This window comes from Ochotona curzoniae, unplaced genomic scaffold (assembly GCF_017591425.1).
Source record: "Ochotona curzoniae isolate NIBS_2020 unplaced genomic scaffold, NIBS_Ocur_1.0 contig_3498, whole genome shotgun sequence".
Taxonomy (NCBI): Eukaryota; Metazoa; Chordata; class Mammalia; order Lagomorpha; family Ochotonidae; genus Ochotona; species Ochotona curzoniae.
Window position 1 is genome coordinate 3,527,460 of NW_024465885.1, and position 17,064 is coordinate 3,544,523.

General features: G+C 42.0%; 1 protein-coding gene across 1 annotated transcript; it reads right to left on the reverse strand.

Moving 5' to 3' along the window:
• Positions 1-3,115: 3,115 nt before the first annotated feature.
• Positions 3,116-16,103, reverse strand: ABHD10 (abhydrolase domain containing 10, depalmitoylase). The gene is made up of 5 exons (XM_040980502.1): positions 15,940-16,103; positions 14,415-14,598; positions 11,269-11,380; positions 10,777-10,914; positions 3,116-3,941 (listed from the first exon to the last, which is right to left on the reverse strand). The coding sequence occupies exons 1-5, from the start codon at positions 16,079-16,081 to the stop codon at positions 3,597-3,599; spliced, it is 921 nt and encodes a 306-aa protein (XP_040836436.1). The 5' UTR covers positions 16,082-16,103; the 3' UTR covers positions 3,116-3,596.
• Between the last annotated feature and the right edge of the window lie 961 nt (positions 16,104-17,064).

A 17,064-nucleotide genomic window follows, 5' to 3' on the forward strand; every position in this document is an offset into this window, starting at 1 on the left:
CCTTTGAATGCTGCAGCCTGGCCTGGCCCAGCCAGCCCCTAGTGCCAACTCTCACTGGTAGGTGCTGCAAGCTAGTCCTGCTCAGTCTGCTCTCATCCCTGGCTCCTTCAAACCAGTAGGTGTGGCAGCCTAGCCCGGCCTGACCTGCACTTAATCCTGTTTTCTGCACTTGCCAGTGGGCTATGGTTTGTTCAGCCCTGCCCAGTCCACCCCTCTTCCAAAACCAACTCACACACTTGCTGACAGATGGAGCTATCCTGCCCAGCCTACCCAACACTTAGGCCTGCTGCATCCATCCTGGCCTTTGTATGAGATGGTGTGGCTCATGTGGTGCTGCAGTCTGGACCTGCCCGCTTGTGCCCAGCTTAGTGAGTATCAGTGAGTTGCACAGTCATGTCTAGCTCAGCCCATCACCATCCCAAGCTAACCAGCAGGACTTGTACTTCCATAGGGTTAGGCCTACATATCCCCCACAGAATCCACCCCTGGACCTGGTTCTCTTGTGAGCTGGTTGGTGCCATGGCCCAGTCTAAAGTCACCCATCCCATAATCTGACACTCACTGTCTGCTACTGGGATCTAGCCCTGTCAGACAGGCCCCCAACCATAGCTTACATGTGTGCTCCTTGCGGTGGTCAGCCATGTTCCATGCCAACAAGCTCAACCTGTGAATTCCATGTGGGCTGGCGCAACAGTATGACCCAAAAACATCTTCAGGTTTCTTCCCTCAAAATCACCAAGTCTTAGACCCCTCACTTACCTGCACATACAGTGGCCCTGTTGCTGGGTGTCCCTCAGGATTCATTCCTTGCCTACATGCACTGTGAATGTCCCTTATCCATGAATCCCCAAGACCCCAGAGCTCGCCGCTGGGTGGCCAGCAGGCAGAGCCTGGCACCAGTTGGTACACTGGCCTCCCACAAACCCAGGACTCTTCCCCTACCTAGCAGCGATGCATGGGGAGCTAGGATCCCCAGTAGGAAGTCTGGGCTGGCACACGGGTACCCCAGTCACAGCCACGTTGCTGGGGAAGCCAGACACCTGTGCTGTGCTGCTGCTCAGACTTACCTGAACTCCAATGATCTCAGTTTGTATCTTTTCCAGAAGAGGAAACTGAGACTAAAGGAGGTTAAATAAATTGCTGTCAAAGAAACACTACGCTAGAACTTGAATCTAAGTTCCAATCTCAATACCCAAGAATTATGTTATAGGAGCCTGGTACCATAGCCTAGTGGCTAAAGTCCTCGCCTTGCATGCACCAGGATCTCATGAGAGTGCCAGTTTGTATCCCAGCTGCTCCACTTTTGATCCAGTTTCCTGCTTGTGGCCTGAGAAAGCAGCAGAGGATGGCCCAAGAAGTGGGAAACCTGGAAGAAGCTCCCTGGCTCCAGGCTTTGAATCGGCTCAGCTCTGACCATTGCGGCCACTTGGGAGGTGAACAAGCAGATAGATGATCTTTCTGCCTATCCATAAATCTTTCCAATAAAAATTTAAAAAATTTTAAAAAATCGTTATGCTGCTTCAACATACAGGCTATGAATCTCTAATCGTATTTTTTTAACCTCAGAACCCTCATATGGAAAAGGGTTCTTATATCTTTCTAAAAACCCTTGTTCCTTGAAATATTTGGGAAAAATAAGGCTCAATAGCACGGCATCATCCTCTTATCAAACCACTCCAGGACCAGACACTGTGGCACACAAGGATGACTAATATGTTTTTAAGTGACTTTGTCCAACATGGCAGATAATCTACAGATGAAAGCCGTATCTCTGTCAAGGGTCCCCAAGACTACCCCTAGATTCAGATGTGCTTGAACTCAGTATTCAGTACAGTTCTGTTCATGGTTAAGAACTACAGAGAAAGGATACCAGGCACAATCAGTGAGGTACAAGAAAATCAGGTGCAAACATTTAAGTTTTGTCCCAGAGGTAACAACACTACACATGACATGCTGCCCACCAAGGCAGCTTCTCAGAGACTCAGTGCCCATGATCCATACCAGGAGTTCGTTGCAGAGGCAGCCGACTTGTATCTAACTAAATCCCAGGTTCCCAAATATTCAGCACAAATTATCTTGTTTGCACAATGTAGGCATTGTAAGTGACTTAGATCAATTTGGGGAATGGTAGAAAACTACTGAAATTTATGCCCCCAGATGCTAGCAAGGACCGATTTTGTAAACAGGGAACCAAGCAGTAAGTTCTGTTATGCTAACTAATACTTGCTACACAGCAGCTTTTATTCTAAACTTTTCTCCAATGCTTATAAATTCTGGTTCTTGAACTATCCTTCAAATTGTTTACGGAATGCTGATTCGCTTATTATGAAGGAGTTAGAAGAACCTTTGCTGCGTAACACTCTATGCACACCTCACACTGTCAACGTAGTTCTACACTGACAAAGCAAGCTGACGTCCGGCCAAACCTGATCCACACTAGGCCCAAATGCTGCATAATCTCATTCAGTTAATAAAAAATTAACCCTTACGCTTTAAGTGGTTTATATATTTTTAACTGACTCAAATACTTCACAAAGCCCTTGGATTTAGATGACAATCACTTCACTATTTGTACTTTAGGCATATATTAATAAAATGTTGCTGCAAGTATGCAATAATACAAAGATCATTTTTTAGTTTTATCTCAGTATAAAAATGGTACATATTAATAAAAAGTTCTCCATTTAAAAAAGGCAAAAGATTTATATGATCTGAAGAGAAACCAGAGTATAAATTTCTCCATTTATATATGACGGATGCGGTAGGCAATGGAAGCTGCCACTTGGGATGCGCACATTCCCACCAGAGCTCCTGGGATGTAGTCCCAGCTCCACTTCCGACCAGCTTCCTGTGAATGTGCACCCTAGGAAGAGGCAGACGAGGGCTCATGCACTTGGGAGACCCTGATGGAGTTCCTGGCTCCTGGCTTCCGCCTGGCCCAGCCCTGGCTAGTGTGAGAATATAAACAATCAACTAGCAGATAAAAGCTCTTGTTCTATCTTTCAAACACATAAAAATGAATAAACACTTAAAAATATAAACTATAATATGGAAATAGTTCCCTTATGGCATCATAAAGCATTGACATATAAAAGTAAAACATGTAGCTCAATTGTAACATTTATATCCTGATTTTTGAACTTTATTATGCTTCAGACATTTCTGATCATTTCAAATATTCAATAAACATGTTCTTATTTTCTACATTGCATTTCAAATTGAGTTTACAAATTTGAATACATAATAGTATCAAACAAAAAACAACATATTTGAGCTTTATTAATAATTCTGAGAGAATGAAATTAAGAGCTGGCAGAGCTAATATAAGCATAAAAGTAATTATCACTTGAATAAAATGAGATATTTTAATAGACAGAAAATTAAGAGCTAAAGAAGAAAATTTCCAAACAGCAGCCAGTATACTTTTTTTTTCACAATTTGTACAGTTTATGCAAATACATCATTAGATAAATACTTACCCAATATTTACAAAACTGAGGTAGAGGGAAGAACTTAAAGTACGAAGGTTTATAACTAGCTGTTCCTTTGCTAATCTTTTGGATACGTGAGCTTATATACAAACCAAAAGCACGATGCTAGTTAACTATAGTTGAAAGTTTATCAATTAAGTCATCAATAGTATAAACAAGAAGCTGGATGTCTGCTTTCTCCTTCATTCGGTGATCACTATCTTTGCGGAGGATGACATCTACATCTCTGCTGACTACCCGGTCGGCAACCTGCATGGACGTGTGCCAAGGAATGATGTCGTCCTTCATGCCATGCAGCAATCTGATAGGGCAGTTCACAGGAATAGGGCTGTGCAGCAAGCAGTGGTGCTCAGCTTCCTTAATGAAACTGTACCGAATGTGGTAAACGCCTTCTTCATGGTATTTTGATGGCATGGTCCATACACCTTTCATCTCTACTTCTTTTTTTACCTTTTGAGAAAAAAAGGAAAATCTAAGTACGTACACAAAGCGTATATACATTAACACCTGTAATAGTCTTAAGAGTCTAACAGAAGTAGTTCATGAATGCAAGGAGAGGAGTAACAAAAAGTGTAATAACCACAATCACCAACATAATGAACACCAATTAATATACCATGCAAGATCTGTGACAACTGGGGCTGGCCCTGCAACCAGTGTGGCCCCAAGATCACACAGCTGTGCAAGGAGAGCTGTCAAGTCCTGGTTACACTGCTTCCTAGTCAGTTTCCTGCTAATGCACATGTGATGGCACCAAAAACTGGCCCCCAAACTGAGTCCCTGACACCCATGTGAGAGACTAGGATGGTCCTCTTGGCTTCTGGCCTAGGGCTAACTCAGACTTGGCTGATTTAATCATTTGGGGAGTGTACCAGTGGATGGCAGATATTTCTCTTTCTGCCTCCATTACTAGCTTTCTGTTGCTCTACTTTTGAAGGGCAGACTTATAGAGAGAAGGAGAGACAAAGATCTTCCATCTGTTGGTTCATTCCCTAAGTAGCCACAATGGCTGCAGCTAAGCCGATCTGCAGCAAGAAGTCTCTTTTGGGTCTCGCATGTGGGTGCAGGGTCCCAAGGCTTTGGGCCATCCTCTGATGCTTTCTCAGGCTGCAAGCAGAGAGCTGGATTAAAAGTGGAGCAACTGGGACATAAACAGCACCCATATAGGATGCTGCACTTAAAAGTGGAGGATTAGCCTGTTGAGCCATGGTGTTGGCCTCAATACCTTTTTTTTTTAAAGGATACTTTGACACAAACTTTGCATATATTATTTCATAAGATCATGATAATAGTAATTATTCCATTTTTACTAAAAAAGATATTAAGGCTAAGAGAATTTCAATAGAGAATTCAAAGATCAAAGTAACTGTTAGGACTAGGACTCAGACTTTTTCAAGTTTGTTCCACAGCACCTTGCATCAAGGTACTACCTCACTCTCACTAAATGGGGAGGAAAGGAGAAGGTACAGTAATTTCTTAGGATCAGTTCAAGTATTATTCATACTAACAGAAAATGACATTTTAGAATAAAAACTTAGGTTCTTAATTTGTCTGATAGGCAGAGTGACAAAAAAAGGGAGGAAGATACCCAGAGCTAGACATTTCAGGGGTTCCTTCAACGCCCAAACATCTGCAAAGACTATGACTAGGCCAGTTCAGACCAAATGCCAGGAACTTCTTGCATCAGATGGCAAAGTCACCTTTCAAATACTTCCTAACAGCTGAATAATATCATTTCTGCATTTATTAAAAAAATCCATTTGCTTTCATCCACTTCAAAGAGTAATGCCAGGGAAGGGAGACGGAAACAGTGAAGAAGGGAAGGAGGGAGGGAAAGAAGGCAAGAGGAAAAGAAATCTACCTTCCACGTGCTGGTTCACCCCTACAAAGTGCAAAAACCAGTATTTTTCTGGTTAGAAACGCCACCCAGGTCTCTTACTTGAGCAGCAGGGGCCCCGGTATTTGGGCCATTTTCTGCTGCCTCCTAGAATGCGTCAGCAGGAAGTGGAATCAGCAACAGAGCTGGGACATCAACTGGCAGTCTGATATGGGAAGCAGTCACCCTAAGATGCAGTTTAACCTGCTGTGCCCAAATGAAACAGTATGTATCCTTTGATTCTTTGAGGATCCTATTTTTAAGGTTATAATTTGTCTTAATTATTTTCCAAAAAATGAGAATTTTAAAATACTTTATTAAAAGTCAGAATTTTCTATGATGTATAACATATAGTCACAACAGAAAACATAGGAAACAGAAGAAGGTATAAAAAGGAATGAGACACCCATAACCCTACTATATGCACATGAAAACCATGAATATTCTGGCTTCTGGGGCAGGTCATTTGATCTGGCATAAGATATCGGGTCCCACATCAGAGCACTGGGGCTCAATACTGGCTCCAGGAATCGAGTCCCTGCCATCCACCGACAGACCTGCACTGACTTTCTGGCTTCTACCTTTGAGACAGGCCAGCCTTGATCACTGCAGTCATTTGAGAAGGGTAACAGCAGATAACAGTGCGTTCTCTATCTCATTCTGCTCTCAAATAAGCAAGGCTTATTTCCTTCCAGTATTTTGCTTTATGAGTTTGTTTTACCTAAGCATAAACTATGTAAAATATATATCTCTGAAATTTTGAGACTACTGCAAAAAGTTTGCAAAAAATGTAATTAAAGTTTATTTTGCAGAAAGTGTAAAAATCTATATATTTAAATCTATTTATTTTGACAGAGATACAGAGGGAGAGCTCTGAGGACAAAGATGCTTCACAGTCAGATCAGTTCCAGATGGATGCAAACGTCAGGGCTGGAGGAATCTCCAAACACTTGGGCCATCTTTTGCTGCTTTTCCCTGATTAGCAGAGAGCTTGATCAGAAGTAGAGCAGCCAAAATACAAACCAGTGCCCAAATGCAATGCTGTCATCACAGGCAGTGGTTTTATACCCTACATCAAACTGGTGGCCCCTATTTGTTTGAGAGACAGAAAGAAACAAACAGAATTTTCACACACTGCTTCACTCTCTAAATGCCTAAAACAGTGCTGAAATACAGCCCAAGTCAAGAGCTAAGAACTCAATCCAGGTTCTCCCACGTGGGTGGCAAGAACCCAAGTGCTAAGAAAATTATGACTGCCCGTGCTGCATGTTCTTCAAAACACACACATTCCATTAATTTTTTGGGGAACTCTCAAATAGTTTCCTATGATGATTTATATAGGACATACATTTTTGAGCTTTAAAAAACTGTGAAAAAAATTTTAAAGGCTACCTAAACAACTTTAGCTTTTTAATGGTCATGCCCAACCTGCTGATATTCCAAGAAACATCTTTAAGTATAAATGAATACCTGCATAAACTGTTTGGAAAGACATCAACAGGACTTGAATTAGAAAGCAACATGGGGCTGGTTTAAGGCACGTGCAATCATGTGACATGAGGGAAATTTCTGATTAGAGAAACAGGATAGACGTTTTACCAATAATAAAGGAAAGTATCAGGAAAGCTAAATCAGATACAACGTATTAGAGAATTTATAAGTTTAAGATTTCCTCCCAAATACTTTGAATTTTTCTTCATGTTTTAAAAGTTACTTTACTGTAAACATAGAAATGAAAATAAAAATTTAAAAATGTATGTGATAACCTACATTTTTAAAACTCAGTATTTATTTGATTTGATAAAATTTATTTGATAAAATTCAGTATTTATTGATTCAGTGAGTCATATCTGAAAGTTATACTTTCAAATGTGTGTCTTAAAAAACAATAAAGTTTTGGGGCCAGCACAGTGGTACAGCACAATAAACTCTGTCCATGGCACTGACATCCCATATGGGCGCCAGCTCATCTTCTGGCTGCTCCACTTCTGATGCAGCTCCCTGCTTGGGCCTGGGAAAGCAGTGGAAGAAGCGCAAATCTTCAGGCCACTGTTGTCTCACATGGAAGACCTGGAAGCTTCTGGCTCCTGACTTCAGAATGGCTCAGCTCTGGCTGTTGTGGCTATTTGGGGCAGTGAACCAACAGGTAGAGAAGACCTCTCTCTCAGTCTCTCCTTCTCCGTAAAAATTTCCCTCTCAAACAAAAATGAGTAAATCTTAAACACACACAATGAAGTTCTATAAGAACACACAACATATGAATCTGTTGTAATGTCATCAGTTTCTCTGTATTAAACAAATACAAATCAAGTGTTCAAAGCAAAAATGATATCCACTTATTCACAAGCTACTCAGGATTGTTCTTGAATCTGTATGCATTTCAGCAATTAAAATTTAGTTCCACTGGTTATTAACTGAAATGGAAGCGATGCTAACTATTGAAAAGTGAGGTACTATTACTTTCATTTTAAGCGTCCCTGCCCAGTTACACTGCTATCCACTTTTAAATAGAACAAACTGGTCTATCTGAAGGAGATTCAACTTTATAAAAAATACACTTTCAAGCCCTCAAAAACAAAAAATTCAGAATCAGCAAAAGCAGTATTATCCAATGACAGCATACTAAGGTTCTTTACCATGAAGAAACTCTTACAGTTATGTGGTTAGAAGCTGAAATTACGAAGGGCTTTCCATTTCATCTGAGGCCCTCTAGTGTCCCAACAAGTATACAAAGATAAGCCAGTTAAGGAGGCCACTGCTCCTAGGCAATGAGAAATGTTGGGCTTAATATTCCCAGGATTACAAAAGATGACAAAAAAAAAATCTCTGCTGTCTTGATTCTTACCAGGTTGAGAGAGACAGACAGAGAGAGAGAGAAAGAGAGAAAGAGAGAGAGCGCACACAGAAGCAGACAGTCCTGGTGCCCCTGATTTTTCCTTGCGCATGTCTTCAATTAACAAGGACTCAATATGCTTATGAAATGAGATTAGCAAAGACATGTTCTGATTTGCAAGCTATAGATCTTCTTAGTCGTTTAGGGAGTATCTAAATTATTCTCACGATGAGTGATGTGGAAACACACACAAAAAAGAAACCACATAAATCCTGTCATTTACACGACATAAAAGATGCATAACCACCCATTTTACACCTGTCATTTCCTTAGAATAATTCCTTATCAAACTAGTTATGAGATAGAACCAGGAATCTGAAGTTTAGATTAGAAAAAGACAATGGTAGAAAAAAAAATGAGGACATAGAGTAACTATAAGAAAAAATGTGGAGCAAGAACCCTCAGAAATAGGAACTCAAGACAGAATGGGCTTTTTTTTTCTTTCGCCTGATAAACAATGAAATAAGAAATATGAGTATGTAATTTCTTAAGAAGTTAAGAAGAGCATGAACTAAAAGTAAAAACGGATGAGCTGCAGTGCAGATTTCAATGCAGAACTTGTGGCAGAACTCAATGATACTCTACTCTTTGGACTCACCGTTTCTTGGTGGTTCCCACCCCTTCACCTGGAGGTGGTGTCAAAGCACAGAATACCGAGCAGGGCAAAGCTCCAGAGTGCATCTGTCAGCCCTCAGGTGTTGCTGCTGCTGCTGGACAGGGGCAACACTGCCTGAGCCACTGCCCTACACTGTTCTGATCTGTGTCTGAGCCTTGGGCCTGTGAAACCCAGACCCCTTGAGAAAAAAGGCCACTTAACTGAATGCAAAATAAAAACACACAGAGAAATGGAAACCCAGCCAACAGGCATTATTTCATTAGTTTTGCAGACAGATGAAGTGCTTAAATTTATGACCAGTAAGAGAGTATAATAAACTAATTACCTTCCCAGTTATTTCAGAAACCTCGTTTTCATCACGATTTGCTGAACATGAAATAATGAAAAATACTTAAGAGGTAAGAAACAGGAATAACATCAACTACGTAACAAGCCAGAATTGGCACATCTGTGTAACTTGGATTAACACTGGCCTAGAAAGTTCTCTAAGGTTATGAGCTGACTTCAGGATAACTAAAAAGTTACACACTTGACGGGGCCAGCATAATAGGCCTTACAAATATGTAATACTGTACATATGCGATAAAATAGTAGGTTCAAAAGAGATAATATATGATCTAAATAACTGCGATTAACAAAGAAAATAATGAAAAAAAGAAAATTCCAGGGGCCACTGCTGTGATACTGCTGGTCAACCTGCTGGCACTGTGATGTCAGAATTTCATATTAAGAGTAATGGTTTAGGGCTCAGCGCGGTAGCCTAGTGGCTGAACTCTTTGCTTTGCATGAACTGGGATCCCATATGAGCACCAGTTCATGCACCAGCAGCCCCGCTTCCCATCCAGCTCCCTGCTTGTGGCCTGGGAAGACACTTGAGGATGGTCCAAAGCCTTGGGACCCTGTACTCATGTGGGAGATCCAGAAGAGGCTGGAGGCTCCTAGTTCCTGGCTTTGGATCAGCACAGCTAAGGCTGTTGCAGCCACTTGGGGAGTGAATCATCGGAGGTAAGATCTTCCTCTCTGTCACTCCTCCTACTGCATATCTGCCTTTCCAATAAAATAAGATAAATAGGTCCCAGCTGCTCTGCTTCTGATCTAACTCCCTGCTGATGCCCTAAGCAAGCAGAGGCAGTTTCCACTTGGGCCCCTGCCACCTACATGGGAGATCAGGTGGAGTTTCTGGTTCCAGGCTTCAGGCTGACCCAGACTTGACTGTTGAAGCCATGTGGTGAGTGAAATAGCAGATGGGAGGCCAGCCTCTCTCTCACTTCTTCACAATGTAGCTCTGCCTTTCAAATTTCAAACAAAATCTTTTTATTAAAAAGAGAAGAAACAATTTCAAAGTGTGCTTTCATTAATGTGCCTCAAACACTCAGAAGAACAACTTGAAAGGGACTGTGAACAAAAAGCCACCCTAAACAAAGAGGTAAAATAGTTGAAGGTGGCAAAGAGATCACCTACAAAACGACAACTAGACCCTAAGATGGAGTCAGCACAGTAAATCAAGGCACCTTAATACAGGAACCAGTACTGAAAGAGAGAGGCAGTAGGGGCAGGCATGTGGCCAAGCAGTTAAACCTCTTGTTGGCCTTTTCACATTCTCTAACAGAAGGATCACGCCTAAGTCTTAGTTCTACTTCCAATTGTGGCTTCCCACTCTTGTGCACCCTGGCAGGTGGCAGCAACAGCTGAAGAGGTTGAGCCCGTCAGCCACATGAGGATCTGCACTGCGTTGGGAGCTTTTGGCTGTGACCTGGCCCAGCCTTGACTGCAAGGGGCATTTGGGGAGCAAACTAGAGATGGGAGCTCTGTCTCTCCACCTCTCAAACTATAAAAGAAATAGGGAGCCAAGGGTGACAGAAGGTATACACCAAGGGTATCAAACTGACTTGTGACTTACTTCAACAGGAAGCTGATTAAACTGTGTCACCAGGCCATCTGCAGCAGTAGCCACACCAACAAGTGCCATGACCTTTTCTGGCCGTGCAATTGCAGCATGAAGCATAAGCCAGCCACCAAGGCTAGATCCAACTAGTATCTAAAATAAAAAAACATGACTAGTTTTAACCAGGAATTACTTTTTCCTGTCCACAGAGGCATGAGCAACTTAATAAAAACGGAAGTACTTTATGTCATATTCATTCAGGTACCAGATTTTTAATATTTGGCACCAAATAGAATTCAATTATAAGTTCTTTATTAATCAGGGTTCTAACATAGGACAACTTTGAAAATAAAATTCATAAAATTAACTTGCTACTTAATATGAGAAAGTGAAAACAGAATAAAAATTGAAAATAAAAACTGTTCATGCATTTAAAACACTAAATTTTCATATCTAAACAAAGACTATAAATATCATGAGGACTGATTATATTTAATAAAAAGTTACCTGTGGTCCTACAGCTAATTCATCAATTATAGAGAGAACATCTTTTCTCCATTTCCCCACTGTGCATTCTTCTAAGTTGCCTTCTGAACTTCCAACTCCTGAGTAATCAAACCTGGAAAAAAGAAAAACACATTTGCATCAAAATACACACCCATTTGAGGGTTTTGTGTTTAAGAAAACAGAAGTTTTATTGTAATGCTTAAAACATGATAAAACATCACAGTCTATTTATTTCAGCAAACTGCACTGGCTTGGGCTTCAAATACTTCCTGTACGCACTTTCTCACTTCTACTCCTACCAGCCTCACCCAGTAATCATCATCTCTGCTCTGAACTAACGTGATTGTCAGTAAGGTTCCTTGTGCACAATGAACCCTTTAAGACAAAAAACCATGTCGTACATTAACTCCCCGAAGGCTTCCTAAGAGATTTAACAATACCCACAGTTCTGAGGCAAGTGTTTAGATCACTAGGTAAGATGCTAGTATCCCACAGGGGAGAACCTGGTTCAAGGCCTGGCTCCTGACGGTAGCTTCCTGCTAATGCACTCTGGGAGGTACAGGTGATGGCTCCAGGAACTGGGTCCCCTCCACCCATGGGCAAGATTGGCCAAGAGAGGGCGTTTGTGGAGTGAACTGGCAGAGAGGTACTTGCTCTGTCTCTCAAAACAAACACCAAAGTCCTTTACCCTATCCTGATCCCTGATTATCCCTCCGACCTCCTTTCTCCTTACTATTCCTCCATCCTAATGTATCCTCTTACCTTTGGGAAGTGAAAGGAATACACCACACCTGCCTGTCATGTAGAATGACTATCCCCAAACATCTACACGGTTTCTCAATTCACCCAGGCCTTTCCTCAATATGATATTTTTGACCAATCAATCCTTAAAACTGTACATCTTCATCATTCTCTATTTACTCCACCTTGTTCTCTTCACAGCACTTTTTACTACAGAAGATGTCCGGATTATACACTTCTACTCTGTCTCCCACACTAGAATGGAGGCTTTCCTTTGTTTACTAGGGCTTTCCCACCCTGCAAGCACAGTGCTGACAGACCAGAAATAAAATCATCATCATCAAATCACCTGTTTCTCTTTCCAAATTCTTACTCAGGTGCTGCCCCAACTGTTACCTGTGCATTCTTATCTGTCCTTTAAGGTACCAATCAACTGTACCAAACCAGGCTCACAGGTCATTCTACATGTAGTTACAGCCAACTAATCTCAATCCCCAAACTTCTTGAGAACTTTGAGGCTTTGCACGCTGCTCCGCTGCCTGACACACCTCCTTCCTCCTCCTCCCAAACTCCTAGTCTCTTACTCAGGTCATTCTAAGAAATTCTTCTTGACACATATGGCCATTTAAGACCGCTTTCCTCAGCATGCATTCAATTAAAATTTTTTCCTTATTTTGTTTGGCAATCAAGTATTTGCATCTCTCTAAGATGCCAGTTACTCAAGGGTGGACTGTCTAGTTTGCTTTTCCAGTCTATGGAGCACTGTTTGCTTTAAACTATCAACATTCATCCTCCTTTCTTCCCACAATCATCCCCTTCTTTGCACTTCAGTAAGGCCAGACTTCTGGTGCTCTTTCTCATCTTATTTTTTTTTAAAAGAGTTATTTATTTATTTGGGAGGCAGATTTACAGAGACAGGCAAAACAGAGCTCTACCACCTACTGTTTTATTCCCCAAATGACCACAACTGCTAGAGCTGTGTCAGCACAAAGCCAGGAGCCAGGAGCTTCTTCCACGTTTCCAACGTGGGTGCAGGGGCCCAAGGACTTGGGCCATGCCCTGCTGCTTCCCCAGCAATTAGCTGGGAGCTCAATCAGAAGTGGAGCAGCTGGGACTCAAACCAGCACCCATACAGAATGCTAGTACCATAAAAGGGACCAGCCATGGTGCTGGTCCCGACTTTGTCATATGAAATACAGACTATCACAGTAGTTCCCTGAGTGTGTCTCTATGACTCTGTCTCCAAGAAGACCTGCCTTCCATCTGTTAGCGCTTCCTATACATTACAATGATAGAACATTACCTTCAATTGCTCCCTGTGAAGTACACCAGGCAAATGTAGTACTTCAGCCTGTTTTTTTTTTTAAAGATCATTGTGTTTCATTCATCTCAGACTGACTCTTTATTACCTCATCAGAAGTAATACTTTAGCCGAAATGACTCTAAATAGGCCCTACATATACTTCTGTTTAACACCTCGCTCTGTTATTTCATTCACCTGCAGTACCTCTTCTCGCCATTGTCTTTACTAAAATCATTTCTGAACCCAGTGTAAATGAAGCACGATGGAGGAAAGGTTTCCCAAACAGGAGAAAACAGAAATAAAAGTGTCCCCCAAAACCTGAACAGATCTTTAGGCTATAAGTGTTAGAAAAGAACTCAAAAAGTATCTTTAGCCCAACCCCCTTTTTGATGACAAACTTGGATCAAGTGTTTAAGAATTGACTTGTCACAGCTACTGTTACAATTTATTCCAGAAACCAGGATTCTAGAATCACAGGTCACTGCTCTTTCTACAAGATGACACTCTCTTCCAGCAAACTTGACACTGAAGTAAAAGACTATTACAGATGAACCTCATAACAAAGGAAGCATGCTATTTTACTCAATTAGCTGTACGAAGCATTAAGAGTTGTAAAACTATGCTTTAAACAAACACTACCTATTCCTATTTATGTTCATATTTAGAGTACAGGGGTGAAGGGGAAAACTCAGTAGAAACATGAATCATAGAATACTTTTCAATATATGCATTACTTTTAAATACATATTTTTGGAGGACAATGAACAATGGTCAATGGAAAACCACAGTGTCATTATAGGAGATTACAAAAAGCTAATGAGGATTACATATTTGCTGTGACAGACTGCTGCGTCTGGAGAACTTACCACTAATTCCCTTACGATGTCCTTTCTACTAAGCATTGTCAGCAAGGTACAGACTGGTAGAAAAAAGGTCATTTAGAGGTTGTGTTTTCCATCATCCCAACTTACAAGAAGAAAGCTTAAAGACCATTAAAATAAATTAATCTATAAAAATGCTGGCATTTGCTTCGATTGGTAAGCCATTCTCCACTGACATGCTAAATAGCAGCAAAATTTTGTCTGAAATGTGTTATTCCTACCTTATATAGGCGTGACCTAGGGATTTGCAAAACTCCTCAACTGCCAATGCTTTTGTGCCATTCATATTAGAAAGATAGCCAGGGATGAAGATAATTCCCGGACTTTTGCCTTTTAGTCGCTTATAAGCCAGTTTGGGAAGGTCTGGTCGCTTAAGGAAAGAAACCGACGCCTTCTGTCTGCAAGCTGAACAAAGTACACAAAAACAAAAGCTACAATTTACAATGACAGTTTTTTTTGGAAAATCCTCCATATTTTTCTATCTTAATCACTGAATTATGCTAAAACCTATTCCCACTTAATAGGGAAAAAAAGTTACCAAGACAAGTTTGTGCATGACAGCATTACTTTCAAAGCTGTCAAAAATAGTGCATTCCTGAAGCAAAGTCCAACCCTGATTCTTCCGAATTACCCAGAGAGAGAAATTTCTAGGCAACAAGGCACTAAAATATATATATATATATATATACATTTTTTTTTTCTGAGCAGTTAACACTCAACATTAGACTTACCTACACTGTGAGGCTTTTGTTTTCATTTTACATTTTTTTTCAATGTTTGAGGAATTATCACACACTTCATATTTTTGGGAGTGGTTGGAGGAAACAAGTTGGCTTTGCATGTACAGTGAAATAAACCTAATTTTGGTGAAAAACAGGGCTTGGAGGGGTCAACACATTTTATCAGCAAAAAAAACGCATTGATTTGTCATTTCCTTAGCTGAGTTGCTATCCTCTTCATTCCTACCTTGCCAAATAAGAAATTTCCTAGAGCCAATTAAGGTGTATTTAATGTTGGTGAGCTAGAAGGGAACACGCGCTTGACATTGCACTCATAAATCGTCTTTGTATTTTAAGGATTAGCTGAAAGCCTGGTGTATAAATGCTCAACAAATACTTGCTACATAAATGAATATACTTTTTTTTTTTTCCTAATCAACGTAAGTATTGCAGGCGTTCTGAATACGTAACAGGCACTTTTGGTTGTGTCGAACTAAATGTCAGCTAAACTGTAAGCTCTAACCAAAGGGTCTCTATTACCGCATTAGTGAATATTCCAAACACCAGGAGCCTAACCAGAGGCGCGGCCAAGGCGTAACCAAACACAGACCCAACAAGTGAAAGTCATTCAGACTGTTCAAGTACAATTAGGAGAGTCTCTAAATTTTAGATCCTATTCCGATTTGCTCTGTAGTGACTGTGGCAGCCTCGAGAAGATAAAACCAGACTTTAGGCTTACTAAGGTGCATAAGTCACCTTCAACCACATCAAATGCACATCTTCATCGCTGCCAGTGCGGGCACCGGGTGCCGAGGCAGGAGGAGCAAGCGCTGCGAGCCGCGGGGCGCCCGGCCGACCTCCCCGGCCTCCCCGGGACCGCTCGGGGCACCGGGGGGCACCGGGAGGCACCGGGAGGCACCAGGAGGCCGAGCCGGACACGGGGAACGCAGCTTTTGAAACAGGCGCCAAAAGCGCGCTGCACAAACCCGGGAGCTCGGCATCCTACTCCCGCCTTTCGCACACTAACCTGGGAGCCGCCGGGGCACCCGCGGGGGCTTCCGTGCAAGTAACGTACTGAAGTCACGGTGGGGACCAAGGGACATGGCAGCCCAGCCCCAGCTCCGACGGGGCACCCAGGACGCCACGGCCGCAAGCCCCGAGCCCGCCATCTTCCCAGCAGTCCCGGCGGGCCGCACCGTCCTCAGCCGCGCACGACGCACAGGATCTGAGGCTGCGCATGCGCCACGGGCAGGTCAGCGGAAGTTGCCCTAAGCGCCCGGCACGATTCCCACGCGCGGAGGGCGCGCATGCGTAGGCGGCCGAGCGTTCTGCTCGGCGTCTTCGCCCAAGATTCTTCGAGTGGCCGAGCAGGGCGCATCTCGCGCGCCGGTGGACGTTCCAGAACTAGAATTTCAGAGAGGAACTGTGTCCCGAGTGCTTAGGATGGGGAACGTGTTTCAGGGAGTCCACATAAAGCAAATGCTGGGCTGTGGCGTTGAAGTCCCTGTGACCCCTGACGACTTTAACCGGTGTCGAAAAATTGAAAAGTTCCAACTGTGCTCTCACTGTGTCAATACTTGGAGTGAAATTGGACATTGGCTGTTCCCTCAGCCTTTGAAAATTGTTTCTGTTTTAGAGCTCTGCCTCATATATCTGCAAAACTCAGTTCCAACAGATAAGTGGACTCAACGGAAGAATCAGAAATAGAGTTCTGAATAACCTTTGGGAGATATTTTATAGCCTGAGAGTACAAAAATTTCTGGTATCTACACATGAAACCAACAGGTTATAACAACGTTTGTGAATTTAGGTTTTTCTGATGGCAAAAGACAGTTTGTCAAATGAGGATGAAAAGATATATTTTGCAGCATAGATACGTTAAGAAGTTATATTCTGTTTGCCTCAGGAATTAAGGAATATCCTGAAAAAAAACCATTCATAATCCCATAGATGGGACAGCAATTATGAATAGGAAAATGTTTAGGTAAATAGGATTTGCAGCCTCACTCATTGAAGAATATGAATTGCAAAAATGCATGCCATTAAAAAACAAAAGACATTTTAAAATTTTTATTGGAAAGGCACGTTCACAAAGAGGAGGAAAAACAGAAAGATGTTCCATTCTCTGCTTCACTCCCGAATGGCTGCAATG